General features: G+C 47.4%; 1 protein-coding gene across 1 annotated transcript; it reads right to left on the bottom strand.

Annotated features, from left to right (window-relative positions):
• Positions 1 to 2,060: 2,060 nt before the first annotated feature.
• On the bottom strand, positions 2,061 to 9,304 carry EFNA1 (ephrin A1). Its single transcript, XM_072647198.1, has 5 exons — positions 9,017 to 9,304; positions 4,679 to 4,974; positions 3,802 to 3,867; positions 3,304 to 3,357; positions 2,061 to 2,878 (listed from the first exon to the last, which is right to left on the bottom strand). The coding sequence occupies exons 1-5, from the start codon at positions 9,106 to 9,108 to the stop codon at positions 2,766 to 2,768; spliced, it is 621 nt and encodes a 206-aa protein (XP_072503299.1). The 5' UTR covers positions 9,109 to 9,304; the 3' UTR covers positions 2,061 to 2,765.
• Positions 9,305 to 14,950: the final 5,646 nt, after the last annotated feature.

Genomic DNA, 14,950 nt, shown 5'->3' with positions numbered 1-14,950 from the left:
GACAAAGACCAAAAAGTGAAATAATTAGGCTCTTATGGAAGTTATATTCTTTCTGGGAAGGCACGTACGTATATAGGCATGTGGAAAGTATATACCAAATAAATATGAGAGTAGGGAACAAGCATCTATTAAGCCCCTACCACACGCCAGGCACTGGGCTAAGTGCTTCACAAATCTGTTAGGGGTGTGTGTGTGTTTGTGTGTGTGTGTGTAGGGGTTGGGAGGTAAGGGAAGGCACCAGCAGCTGTAGGGACTAGGAAAGGCCTCCCTTAGGAGTAGGCACTTGAGCTAACCTCTTGCAAAAGAATCTAAGGTATGTAGATGAAGAGAGGGTGCATTCCAGACATGGGGACAGCCACGACTCAAGACTTTGAGGTTAGAGATAGGAGTGTGAACTGGAGAGGGTTGGGGGGAATAATAAGGCCAGTTTGGAGTGCTTGAAGGGAAGTAATGTGTAGGTAATAGGTTGGGGTGGGGAGGCGGCAAATCAGGAAAAGTTGGGTTGAAATCCTGGCTCTTGACACATACTACTAGCCTTATGACTGTGGACTGATCCTGAGGCAATTAGGAACAGAAAGTACAGATTATTTGCTCATCTATGATCAGTATAGGAGGGGTCCACACCAGAACTGATATGCCATACAGTGGTATAACCTAAATCAATTGAAAAACATACATGAAGTACCTGCAGTGTGTGAGTTTGGAATTCTCGTTCCACCTCCCACACAGTCTTGGTAGTAGAGCTGTGGAGTACCACCCACATACTATAGTACTGGCGTTACCCCCATGCCACAGCTGACTCACTCTTTCCCTGCCCAGACCAAGACCCCAGGCAGTTTGAGCACCTGAACCCTATAAATCCAAGGCTTCTGACCGACTATGCCCTAGTATCTAAAGGGAACGGGGAGGAGGGCCTAGGAAAAGTCTCTTTTATGCTTCAGGAGGGCAACAGGAAAAACTACCTCAGAAAAGGTCTAGTAATTCAGGAGAGGTGACTCAAGGAGAAGGTGCTGGACTCCTACTCTCCTGGAGAATGAAACAAGGGCTGGAGTACAGTAGAAGGACCAAGAGGCTGGACATCAAGAGCTTCTTGCCTATGGGTGGAAATACTACCATCACAGAAGGTTGGAGCTGGAGGTATCCTGGTCCCCATCTTTCAGAGGAGAAAATGTGAAAGATGGTTGTAGGCAGGGCAAATAGGGAGAGGCACTAACCTCCTTCTTAGCATTCATAAATGGATCGATCATAAGACTGAAGGGGGTCTTTAAGATCAGATGACTCAGTGGTGGCAAAGAACTGGAAATTGAGGGGATGATGATCAATTGGGGAATGGCCAAACTAGCTGTGGCATGTGATTGTGATGGAATACTGCTGTGCTGTAAGAAATGATGGGTTAGTTGATTTTAGAAAAAAATATGGAAAGACTTGTGTGAAATAATGAAGAGTAAAATGAGCGGATCCAAAGAACTTTGGGTACAGTAACAGCAATACTGTTCAAAGCACAGCCAAATGATTCAATTATTCTGAATATTACAAATACTCAAATCAACTAGAAAGGACCTAAAGAAGGAAGATGTCATCTACCTCCAGAGAAAGAATTGATACATAGAAGTAATGTGTGTGTATAGGTATATGTATGTATACCATTATACACACATATAATCTGTGTCAAATGGTGGCTTTCTCTAGTATGGGGTGAGGAGGGGATAATTCAGATCTTAAAAATAACAAATAAAACGAATTTTAAAAAAAGATACGATGAGTCAGCTACCTCCTTTTACAGTTGAGAAAATGAAGCACAGAGTGGTTAGCAACTTTCCTAAGACCATCAAGGGAGAAGAACCAGGATTTGGACTCCAATCACCCAGTTCAAAATCCAGTGTCCTTTGCACTACACTATATTATTCCCAAAAGAGGAGTGTCTCCTAAACATTTAGGCAAGGGCAGAGGTGGTCCCATGTGGATGGAGAAGTAGCCTGGCAGGGTCTCTAATCTGTACACTGAGGGGGCAGATGAAATCCAAAAAATATAACACACAATTTCATTCTGACAAAGAGCAGTTGTGTAAAAAACAACTTTAGTTGTAGAACTCTCTCCAGGGAGAGATTTTACATACAAATATATATACACAATGGGCACTGCCCTTATACACAGCACATGTTGGGGCACTGCCCCTCTTTGCCTACCTGGCATTGCTCTGAGATAGCCCCCTGAGGGGTGGCTCAGAATTGGGAGAGCCCAGGCTGTAACCTTCTTTTGCCAATATGGCATTACAGATGGAATTGTATGTGAGTGCGTAGGGAAGGCAGACCCTGAGTGCATACAAAGTGCTTCCTTCTTCCCATCTTCCCCTTCCCACATGAAAATCTCAGTGTCTCTTTCTCCTCCTTTAGAGTTCCGTCTTGGGCACTCCTGGGTCTTTCATGGAGGGCATGACCATTCCATGCCCAGGGTCCATCCATAAGCTCCCCACTTCTAAGAGGAGCAGCTGCCCTTGGTTAATTTCAGGTTCTTGATCTTTGGCAAAACAGGAGGAATGAAGAGAGCTGTGTCCTCCCAACCATGGGGGCAGGGGACAAGTTGGCACTGCCAATCTTTCCTGGCACCCCTAACACTGACCCATACCACAAGGGTGGCAAGTTTGTACTACGCTGGATGAAGTTCCTTGGGCAGAGGATTCCAGTTTTCTCCTTTGGAAAGGGGCCATTACCCTTTCTTTCCCCAGCCCAGTTCTAGTCCTCAAAAGCTGGGTTTGATGCCCACCCTCAGGGGGTATGAAGCAGTATGAGAGGTAGAAGCAGCACAACCCAGGCAACTGGAAAGGTCCGAGGGGCAGCACTGTGTCCAACACTATGTAGGACCTGGACATTTGCATCATCTGGAAGGAGGGAAAGAACAAATCATAGATTCAGAGATGGTATGGATCCTAGAAATTATCTAATCCAATCCCCTTATTTTACAGATGAGGGAAACTCAGGCATAGGAGAACTATGCCTTTCCCTCATAGGAAAAGCAGATCTGGAATTCAAATCCAGATCCTTTGACTCTGAATCCAAGGCTTCTTTCCACTGGATCAAATTATCTCAGAAAGCACGGAAGCTGGACATTTCCCCCTCTAGTAGGAAAGCACACAGCTACTGTAGAGATGCTTGCCACATTGCTCTGTCATCTATTACCAAATCCAGTCAAGATCACCAGCTCATGTCAAGTGTGGACCTCCCCAGTACCTTAACTCTTCTATCTACCATTCTCCTCCCTCTTCTGCCCTACTCTGCTCCTTTCTAGTTGGGGTCCACTACCCACCTGCTGAAAAGTTATTCTCATTCTTTGGATTGGCGTCCACTTGGGGACTGTGAGCTGGAAGATATTAAGAAAAGAGAAGTGAGAGGGCAGACTCAGCAACCTGGCAAACAGGGAGTGGGGGTATGGGAAGGGAAGAAACCACTATCACCACCACCATTCTAGGTCCTATGATCTAGAATCCCAGGGGTGGGGAACCTGTGGCCTTGAGGCCATGTGTGGCCCTCTAGGTCCTCAACTGTGGCTAAACCTTCAAATCTGGAGAATCATGTGGTTCAACCCCTTCATTTCTCAACTGAGTAAAGTGAAGCTCAGGGCTGTTGCATGTGCCCAGTGTCTCATAGGTAGCTAAGTAAACAAGTCAGGATTCAAATCTAAGCCCTTTACTATAAATTCAAAGCCTCTTTCTACTTTGCCTCCTATCTTTAGGTCACGAGGCCCATCATGGTGTAATGCTGAAGGGTGGCCACCAAAATTGACACAAATATCTCATATACTCACTCATTTTGCCATCAACAGTCACTTTCAATTTCAGACACTGGTCTCCATGGTGATGGATGGGTTTGGCTGCAAAAGACACCCATATTGTGGTGAGAAGCCCCCCCCAAAGGAAAATCCTGGATCTTCCCATTTGTCCTCTGTTTTTCTTAGCGCCTACTATCTTAATGTTTCTAAGGAAATGCATTTCTAAGACCATTGATGATACTTGGACATTAATGGTTTCCTCAATGGAAGAAGGTGCCTGGGTATTAATGGTGTGTATATGTCCTCCTGAGTTTCCAGTCTCATATCCTGGAAACCAACTCCCCAAATAAGGAACAGCAGGGACATGACACCCATAACCTGTTATAAAGCTTTCAGGAGATGGGTCACTGAAATAAGAAATACTGTCAATCTCCCTAGCTGTCTGTCTGATCTAGCAAGGGGAGGGGGAAAAGAAATAGAGAGACTAAGCTAAAGGATCCCTAAGACATGTTAATGTACGTGTAGTGATTGGTTCCACCTGAGATCTGAATGTCCACCTTGCTTTGCTGTGTTGGTGATATTATTTTTGTTTTCCTGTTTCATGTGTACCTGACACATTAGACTCATAAAAAATGTTCCTTTGATCCAGTGTACTCTAACGTGGGCAGACCAAGTACAAGTGTTTGGTTTAGTGAAGCCCTGACCCCTGAAGCCTGAAGAGTACAGTCTGGGCAACTTTTGAAAAATTCAGCCCCAGTAAGTGGGCCTAGATGTTCCTGGTCACCCACCCCATTCCTATCCTGATCAAAGTACTCCATGGACTCTAGTCAAGCCCTTCCTCCTTCCCAGAGCTCTTCTTTCTACCTTTCCACACTTTACGCTCACCCCATGCCCAACATGCCCATTGACTCACAAATATAGTAGTAGCTGTGTCCTTCTTTAAACTCCTTTCCCAGGGTAAAGGGGGTAAAACGTTGGAACTTCTCAGACAGCTTCTCAGGACCATGCCGGGCACTGGGCTGGTTGCATTGCCATCGCACCTGTTCCTTGGATTGTGGCTGGCACAGTTGGTATTCCTCATGATCCACCAGATACAGCGTATAACGCTCCATGGCATCTGGGGCCACGGACTCATCCTCATAATGTGGACAGATGATGTCTAAGTAATCATTCAGTTGGACATGTACCGTGTAGTCTTCACTCTGAAACCTGCACACAGAGCAGAGGAAAAAAAAGGAGGGGAGAGAGAGTGTCAATTTGAATGCAGTAGCAAAATCATAGAATTCAAAGGATCCTTATTAGCCACGTGGTCCAACTGTGACCATTCGTCAAGGAATTCCTTCTATAACACACCCAAGAAGTAGACATCCAATCTCAGCCTCAAGACCTCCAGTGGGAGAGAAAGCATTCTGATTTTATATGTTATTTCATTATTACTGAACTTTTAAATTTTATATATTATGTTGTTTTAGCTCTATTATATGTTAAGTGCCTCCTCTTCATTTGTATACCACGTTCTGAAAAATCTCACCAAGAAGACTCTAAATGCTGTTTTTGTCCCCCAAATTTCACTAAATGCTTTCATCCCCTGAATATCTCTCTACTAAATTCCCAAGTATCAGCCTCTTAATGTTGTTGTGGCTGTTTAATGGTGTCTAACTCTTCATATCCCCCTTTGGAGTTTTCTTGGTAAACATATTGGAGTGGTTTGCTATTTCCTTCTCCAGTTCATTTTATAAGTGAGGAAACTGAGGCAAACAGGGTTAAGTGACTTGCCCAGGGCCGCAAAGCTGGTAAGTATCTGAGGCTGGATTTGAACTCACCAAGATGAGTCTTCCTGACTCTGGGCCCCACACTCTGTCCCCCATGCCACCTAGCTGCACCCTCAACACAGCTCCTCAGGACAAGGATTCTTAACCTAGGGTTCATGAACTTCTATTTTTAATATTTTGATAACTGTATATCAATACAACTGACTTACTCTGCAATATCATATATTCTATTTCATGCATTTGAAATTATTATTCTGAGAAAGGATTCATAAAATTTGCCAGACTGCCAAAGAAGTCCAGGGCAACAAAAAGGTCAAGATCACAAAATTTGCCATTTCTGCTTTCTCCCTCTCTTCCCTTCTATTTCCCCATCAGTTTTCAAATGTTCCCCCAAATCTACACTAACATTTGTACCTCCATCCCTCTGGTTGCACCCATTACCTTTATTCTATACCCTACTCTCTTCTGTCTGATAAGAAGAAAGATGGATAGATGAATAGGAGAGAGAGAAGAGAGACAAAAAGGGGAGAGCGAAGGAGAAAGAGAGGAAGAGGAAAGAGAGAGAGAAACAGAGAGAGATTGTGATTGATTAGGTATGTGGACCAACCATACCCTGAAATCATTATGGTACACCTACAAATGTTAAATAACTGCAAGGACAGTTTCTTCCAGGTGACCCCTGAATCTCCCCAAGTGCTCTAGTGTGATTGCAGCCCTGTCTTCAGTTCAGTTCTAATCCCCCAAAATGTCTACCTGAACCATCAAATAAAGCTCCTTCACCAATACCCCGTGTCCTCCCAACTCAGGCTCAGATCTGGCTTTCTTAGCCTTTCAGTCTATACTATCTCCCCAAATCATCTTCACCAACTCACCCTGCTATCTCAAAAGCTCCTCAAAGCCATTTAAACCTATGCTATCTCATTTCCACACCTCTTCTCTCTTTCTTCTCTAGCTCTTTTCCAAAATTCCTCCCAATCAATCCTTCCCACCCACAACTCTCCATGTTTTCCTAATCCTGTATACCCAAGTCCCTGAAATCCACACTTTCAGCTCCCTGAGAATTCCAGAAATGCTGAAAGTTCTCTGATTAGCTGCAGCCCCCTCTACTTCCTTCCAAGGAAGAAATGGTCTCTCTATCTCCCCTCTCCCCCTCCCCACCTCTGCCCCCAGGCTTTACAGGCTCCAGCCTGACTGCCCACTTTTCCCTCCTCCCTCAGACCCAGACACCTGGCTCCGGGCCAGGTGGGGTCCCAGTGGGAAGAGTAGCCATCTCAAACTGGTCAGCTTTCCAAAATATTCTCAGCCAGCACCAGACCTGGAGAAGGGGCGGCCCCCTTGTTTGCCTATTTGAATAAAATCAGTGCCTGGGGGGCATCAGGGGGATTGGGCCAGGGCTTGCCAAAGAGATTTAAGTGGGCACCAAATGCCTGTCACATGGAGCACTGGTGCCCAGCACCACCCAACACCCAAGACCAGGCATGAGCTTGTCCAGCAGGGCCATGCCTGCAACCAGACTGGGCATTCCCAGGCCCTTCCCCCACCTCAGGGAAGAAAGACAGAGAGGCTTTTAAAATTCCTCTCTGGAGAGATAAACATAGAAGCCATTTCAGAACAGGTATTTCAGCTCTGGGGCTGGCGTCTCTCTCCCTCTCCCCATGACAAGCACTGACTCACTCCCTCAGCGCCTCCACCACTAGCCCCAGCCCCAGCGCCCCCCAGAGCCTGTGAGATATGCCAAGGTGGCTGTTCTCTACTTAAGAACCCTGGTGGTAGTCAAATTGTCCATGCATCCTTGGAAACCCCTAAGAGCAAAGGGACAAGTGTGTGTTGGCTTACACAGCGGCGTCTCGGTCCCCCACCCAAGGCCAAAAAAAACATGTGCCCAATTCAGATCAAGGCTTTGTTTCCTTCCAACACTGCTCCTGCTAGTAGGCTTGGAGACTGCTGCCCACTGCCATTAATCACCAGTATAGGCCTCTTGATTACCCATATCTCATAAATACCTCAACTTGTTCCAAGTTGGGCCCACCTCAACACCAGCCCACTCTCACTTCCTCTGGGCCCACTTTCTGGTTTAGAATTGGGTTAAATATGTTTTATCTTGTGGGTGAGATGGACAGGGGTAGAGGTTTGGCTTGACTGGGACACCCCTCACTCACTCTCCCTGCATTGGAAAAGTCTCTGATTTCACTATTACTCTCCTTCTGGGAAGTGGGGGAGGAGAAGGGGGGGGGAGGTTGGCAAGGAAGAGGCTCCTTCCTGAAAGAGAGGAAACCTGGGAACTTGGGAACGGAAAAGACCAGGGCTCCCCCCTCCTTGTTAATGGTTTCCTGCTCCCCCTCCCCCCAGCACCTGGCATTGGGCATAAACAAGGATTTTGTACTCTCCCACTGTGGCAAGACCAGGTCAGCAGAGTAAATCCTGGGAAAGGAAGGAGGAAAAGGGCAGGCTCAGCAAGTGGCCCTGGGCAAGAGGGCATTGCCCTTCTGGGATGACAACAGGCTGGGGACCTCCCTCCTCTCAGTAATACAGGATTGGAGGAAACAGGCTATGTTGAAGGGCATGAAACTTAAAGCACTAGCCAGATTCTAGGGACAGTAGCCTCAGCCTATACTCACTTCTCTGTTCCCAGTCCTCCACCTTTCTAATACTCCCCCCAAAACAGTTCTCACAATTTCTAAGGACTCTCAGGCAGGAACAAAGAAGCCGACACTGTCTCCAGTCCCTCCCAATACCATTTGCCTCCTAGCTTCAAACCAGTCCTGAGAAAAATTAACTCCTTCCCACCCATTTGAACTCTTTCTGATATTAGTGCCTGGGTCTTTTCCTCCCTATCTCATCTGTACCCTTCAGCAACCTCTTGTCCCAGATGTTCTTCCAGGTTCTAACTGCAAAACAAACGCCTGCTAATCTTTGGCCAACCTGAATCCAATGTATAGCACTCACACCCTGTTTCAGGTCTCTGTAGATGGTATATGCTGCATTTTGGCCACAGTCCCAGCCCACCCAGAGCAGAGAACACTTTCCTCTATGACAACAAACTGATTTGTGCCAGGTTTCAGGGAAAGCATCTAAATTACAAGTAAGATAAGAAAGGATCTAAGAGTATTTGTCTAGAGGGTCCAAAAGTACCATCCATGCACAGAGCAAGGATTGGGCATGAGGAGAATTTGTGACTGGTAGGCTGGGGGGGGGAGTGTCTAGGACCCTAAATTCACTGGCTTTATAAAGTCTTGAGGGTACTCAAAGGCTATGGGAAAGCACAGGAAAAGCCAGGTTATGGGAGGTGGGAGGAAAGGGGTGAGGGAATATTCCCTGAAGGAATATAAAAGAAGGGGAAGGGTTCACAAAATTATGCCTCTAACGAAACTCCCCGAAATGGGGAGAGCAGCTGTGGATTCTCTGCGGTTGCATCTGCCTGGGCAGTGGCAATTAAAGTGCCCAAGTACCAGGGCTTGGGGAAGGCTGGGGAAGCTTACTTGGGGTTTGAGCTGTTCCAGAAGACGGTGTGTCGGTCAGCGGAGGCCAAACTGCAACACAAGCCCAAAAGGGGAACCCACAGTAACTCCATAACGTGGCGCCTAGCCGGGCCGGACCGCGCCACACTGGGCCAGGTCGGGCTGGGTTTGGAGAGAGTGAGAGTAGGGAAATCTCTTATAGAGGCCGGAGCTCTTGTTCTTTTCTGTGGCTGCAGTCCAGGAACGCGCTAACAACTCTGGCCCCTTAGCCCCACGGCTCCGCCTTTTGGGGCCGACACCGCCCCAGACACCCCGCCCCGTCCCTGCCCAACCCCGCCCCGCCCCGCTCTCCTGGGCCAGGGGGGGTAGGGAAAGGAGAAACCTGAGGAGCAGAGCCCGGGAGCGCCTCTGTGTGTGTCTGTGTGTGTGTGTTGGGGGATGTGGGGTCATTAGAAGAAACGGTATGCCTCCCAATGTTTCAATATTTGCTTATTATGTCTTTGTGAGTTTGTACCTTGTACTTCTACGTTTGTGTCTCTGCATAAGTCTTGGTGTGTACACGTGTGTGTGTGTGTGTGTGTGTGTGAGAGAGAGAGAGAGAGAGAGAGACAGAGAGACAGAGGCTTGAACACATATGTGTGTACTTGTGTCTAGGAACGGGGGCTCTGTTTACCCTAGGGTCCTGGACAACTTTGTATTGTGACTGACTGTAGATGTGATGTAGATAAATGAGAGCTCCAGAGCTCTTAGGTTTGGTTAAGTGCTCCTTCGCACATTCCTTCCCCCAAACCTCTTCATCTCCCTTTCCCTTTCTCTCCCCTCCCCCCAGGTCCCAGATTCTGCCCGGGTTACTACTCCTCCCGACTCCTCTCACACCAGGCGGTTTGTTTTTGTTAGGTTTGTCAGTGTTGGCTTCGTGTAAGGGATTGTGTTATCCTTGAAATGCCGGGAATTGTGTGTGTGCCTTATGTGTGTAATCATGAACAAGAATGTATATGTGTGATCATGTTCCTCGATGTCAGTCATAAGCATTAATTAAGCGCCTATTATGTCCCAGGCACTGAGCTATGCGCTGGATGTGTGTATTCCTGTGTGAATGTGTGTGTTTGCTTCACTGCAATACTGATTGTTAACTTGATAAGAGTGCTTGTATATGCCTGTGCTTCTGGCATGTGGTTTTGTATGTATTCATGTATGTGTGTATTTGTGTGCGAATGTTTGATTTGCAGTTGTGTAAATTTCGTATTTGCCAGTGAATGTGTATGCACATGGATTATGAACGTAAAGGTTGTTTATAATGGAGATAACTGCTTGTGAGTGAATGTAGAGGGGAATGTGTCAGAATAGCTGTGACTAGAAGAACCCAGGGGTTAATAGCAATGCAGGTGTAATGTGGTTTGTGTGTTCTATTACTGGGGAATGTGTCACACACGTACATACATATGTGTGTGTACCTAACTCTGTGGGTGACTTCGTATTTCTGTGTGTGGTCCCATATCAGTGTGTCTCTCTTGTAAACCAACTCCATCCTCAATCTCCTCTCCCCGTATCTGGAGGGAAAGGAGTGTGAGTGAGTGTGAGTGTGAGTGTGTGTGTGTGTGTGTGTGTGTGTGCGCATTTTGTTTATTCCTCAGTCACAATCACGGGGCCAGATCTGTCTCGCTCCCCATTCCCCACCGGGACAGAGTGCTCACGGCGTGTCAGCGTGGGGCCCGCACGTGGGCCTGCCTGTCTGCGTGTCCTGGGGGGGAGAGACAAGACGAAGGGGCGTCCGAGGCTGTAACTGCATCCCGTCCCCCGCTCCCCCTTTCCCACTCGGCTCTAGGGCCTTTGCAATCTCATCCACCCCCTTTTACGGCCAACCTGGCCGCTGCCTCTGTAATTATGCGCTTGGGACCGGACGCAGCAGGCGAGTCCAGCGCTGAGGAGGGGGCGGGAAGAGGCCACGACCCTTCTCCCAATCGGGGCGGGAGGCGCAGGGATCGGGACCCAGAAACTAGAGCTGAATCTGACCCCAAACTACCCACGCCCACTTCTCGTGACTCAAAACAACACCTCCACCTCCATGCCTTCCCCCTAACTTGGGCTCCAGCTCCGCCTCCTTGTTTACCTCTTGGAGAGTCTGGGGCAGCGACCCTGCCCTTTCAGGTGCCCGGGGCCAAAGTCTCCTTGGGTGACGCTGGCTCTTGGTTCGTGGGACCTGGCACGCACGCGGGCGGGGCAAGCGGACCCTTAGGTTCCCTCTCTAAGGTCTTCGTTCTTTCCCCCACTTCCTGCAGCCCTATTTCTCTGGCTGGGGATGTCTTGATTACGCGGGAGGGAGAAAAGGAGCGGAGTCGGGGGAGGAAGGTGATGTGTGAGGTCTTCGGGCTCCGCTGCTCCATGCCTGGCACCCGTTTGGGCTTGTTTTGGCTCCATTGGCCCAAACCGGCTCCTCGCCTAGCCTATGCTTATTGCTGTGAGCGGTTGGGGTAGGGGGCAAAACTGAAAATTCTGAGGATGTGGAGACGCTCCCCCTCTCTGCTCCCTGTGGAGGCTTTAAACGAACCCCGATGTAATTGTGCAGAGGTACAGATCACCAGAAGGGCTGGTCTGAACTGGGGACCTTCACATACCCACTCTCGCCCACTCCCTAGCCTGTAACCCTATTCCCACCCCCATGCCTGAACCCAGACTATTCCTGGTGGACAGAGAGGCACTTTGATGGGAAGATTGGCAGCTAGAGAAACACAGCAGGGAGACCAGCCGAGTGAGAAGCTGAGAGCAAGACAGATGGAGACATGGGCGGAGCCTCCTTCGCTGCGCCCCTGGCCATCACCCTAGCTGCCGCCACCCAGCCCGCTGTCTTTCACCGCAGTGACCTCTCACCACAATGACGTGGGCAGCGCCTATAAGCTGCCTCCCCCTCCCCCCGGGCTAAGGTTTATGTTTGGTGGTTTTGTGTGTGTGTGTGTGTTTGTGTGTTTTGGGGGGGCTGGCGAACGATGACAAGCAGCTGTCTGAGTTATCAGTCTGTCTGAGTCTGACTCAGGATTTCCCAGGAGAATTCCTGGGGGAGAGGAAGGCTGGAACTTATTAGCCAGGTATGGCAGCTTCACCTTCTCTCCTACAGGTCTAGAACAGAGCCTTGCATACAGTGTAAAATGTCTGATCTATTGAACTTATCACTGAACAGGGGACATCTAGACCTGGAATGAGAGGTTGCCAGTCTGGTGCAGACAGGACTTTCTGGGTTGCTTCTCCCTTGCCCTACGGTCCTGTGGTTTTGGGGTGGTGAAGGCATGAGCTTAAAGGCCCTGAGGCACCATCTAAAACACTTCAACACCCGCTGGGCAGCACTGGTCACCAGTGGAGTGTACCGATACCATGCCTATGAGAAGTAGGTGAAATGGAGTGTGCCCACTTGTCATTCACCAATGCTTAAGTGATCCTGTCCTCCCAGTCTGGACTAGTGTCATCTAACCAGATCCACCCTCAACTTTTGGAATTTTAGAGTTGAACAGGATATTAAGTTCAATTCAACAAGTGCTTATCCAGTCCTTACTATGTCTATTATTGGGCTGAAAAATCCCTACCTGTTTTGTCCCCTAGATTTTTCTGTTTTTTGTTTCTTTGATCTCTTGTCAGGAGCTTTCCCTGCCTTGCCTTCCTTTGCTCCTGACAGCCTATCTGTGCTCTCCTATCACCAAGCTTTCCCCCTGCTCAAGTCACACCTGCAACTAAGCAGACTAGCCTCCCTGGGGGACCAAGGGTATGGTTCCAGGCAGTGGAGATACCAGAACCCAGTATCAATTGCTCCTTTGTCTCTCTGAGTTGCTGACCTCCTTCATTCTCACTTTTGCTTACAGGCCACACCCCAGGTGGGAAGGGGAAGGGACCCTCTCTAGGGCCCCCTGAGTTTCTAGAAGTTTTAGAGACACGAAAAATATTGATGAGAAACCAGTCTAGTTTCTTTAAGTTATGTAAATAATCTCTTCACTTCCTACCTACCTACTCAGTGCTTGAGGAAGGAGAAACCAAGCAGAGTGAGCTAAGTTCCTGGAGAAGGTACCAATCTTAGCAGCTCTTAAGGCTGTGCAATCCAGGAGAAAGAAAATTAAATTAGACGTCAGTCATAGAATCATAGGATTTTGGAGCATGAAAGAACACTTTCTGATGACACCCTTTACACCAGTGAAGCTCTTTTGCCATTACAAAATTCTGTGGAGTAGTGGTCCTTGAGAGACCATAAAAACCAACTCCCTTATTGCTCAAAACAGGAGACAGTGAAGTAAAATGAATTATCCAGGGTCCAGAGAGCAAGTTATTGGCAGTCAGGACTAGAACTCAGGTCTCCCAACCTCAGTCCTGTGTTCTTTCTTCCAGACTGTGTTGTTTCTTCCACCACTGATAAACAGAGGAATCATTCCTAGATCAGAAGTGATCATTCTATTGTCCCTTGCCCCTCTCCTCCAGATGAAATTTCCCCAGAGAAAAAGATCAAGATGTTAAGGGAAATTGAAACTTCAATAAATATAAGGATTTGTTAAAGTTTAGCCTGGAGAGGAAAAGATGGGATACAGTAGCTAACTTCATGTATTCAAAGATCTGTCAAATGGAATTGGAATTAGAGATAGGTTCGATGGATAGAACTTGCAAGGAAGTAGATTATTTACTTAGTATGAGGAAGAATTTTCCAATAATTAAAACTGCCTAGCACTGGAATGGTATGACTTTGAAGGTAGTATTCTGCACACCATATCCCTCTTATTTGTTGCCTGCTCCTTGTAACAGTATTGACTGAGTTCTTTTTGACAGAATTTTCTGCCTCACCATGTGCTTTTCCCTCCTCCTGCCCCATCCACCCTAGTAGTTTTACAATCTTGTACTCAATGCAGTTGATTTTTTGAACCCCCATTTCAGGACTTGATTTTATACTAATAAATTTCATCTCATTACATTTGCCTTATTGTTCTAGTCCAGCGTGGGAAACCTTCAGGTTGCATTTGAAGGCCTAGAGGGCCACATGTGGCCTCAAGGCCCCAGGTTCCCCACCCCTGTTCTATTCTGTTAAGACATCTTTCTGGAACACTGACTCTGTGCGATGTTATATCATCTCTAAATTAGATATGTATACCATCTATATATTTATCTTCAATTTTGGTAAAAATGTTGTTTAGATGGGACTGAAGTCAGAACTGGAATCATACCATGGAGAACTCCCTCCAGTTTAGTGATTCATTAAGCAATACTCTTTGGGTCTGGTCCTTCTGTCAGTGGTGGATCCACCTATCTATACTTTCATTCAGCCTACATCTGTCCATCTTGCCCAGGAGAATGTTGTGAGACTTTGTCAAGTGATTTCTTTACTTAGCACTGTATCTGTTACAGGCCTGTTACAGGCTGTGGATTCCATGAGACCTGCTTTGTAAGCGTTCTGAAAGTTGGTTCCTATACCTGAGTTCTCCCTTCCAGTGCCCCAAACAACACTTTCTCTCTCTCTCTCTCTCTCTCTCTCTCTCTTTCTCTCTCTCTCCCCTCTCTATCTCTGTCTGTCTCTGTCTCTCTCCCCCTCTCCCTCCTCTTTCTCTCCCCCTTCTCTTTCTCTCTCCCTCCTCTTTCTTTACCCTCCCTCCTCTTTCTCTTTCCCCTCTCTCTTTCTCCCTCTCTTTTCTCTCTCCCTCCTCTCTCTCCCTCTCATACACACACACACACACACACACACACACACACACACACACACACACTGATTTGTTCTTTTTTCTAATATTCATGTTCTTTTTTAGACTAAGAAGAGAGTTTGAAATAATAGTCAACAGTGAAAAAAAGTTGAGGGACCAGAAAGGTCTTAGGGATTGGGTTCCATTCTTGGCAAGGAGTCATGGTTAGTCACCTGTTCTCCCAAAGTATCTGCATTGGTTGTGTATGAATAAAGAGCTACATGAGTTCTCCAGGGAGGACATCCTGCTTATGAGA

The sequence above is a fragment of the Notamacropus eugenii genome, chromosome 2 (genome assembly GCF_028372415.1).
Source record: "Notamacropus eugenii isolate mMacEug1 chromosome 2, mMacEug1.pri_v2, whole genome shotgun sequence".
Taxonomy (NCBI): Eukaryota; Metazoa; Chordata; class Mammalia; order Diprotodontia; family Macropodidae; genus Notamacropus; species Notamacropus eugenii.
Note: the sequence above shows the minus strand (reverse complement) of the source record. Positions and strands in the feature narration are given on the sequence as shown.

Bases quoted from the DNA above. Each gene is read 5' to 3' on its own strand.
- EFNA1 (XM_072647198.1), bottom strand. From the start codon at position 9,108: ATGGAGTTACTGTGGGTTCCCCTTTTGGGCTTGTGTTGCAGTTTGGCC. The intron at 4,975-9,016 runs GTAAGCTTCCCC...CTCTGTGTGCAG, and splicing joins TGGAACAGCTCAAACCCCAA to GTTTCAGAGTGAAGACTACA. The intron at 3,868-4,678 runs GTGAGTCAATGG...TGTCTTTTGCAG, and splicing joins ACACAGCTACTACTATATTT to CCAAACCCATCCATCACCAT.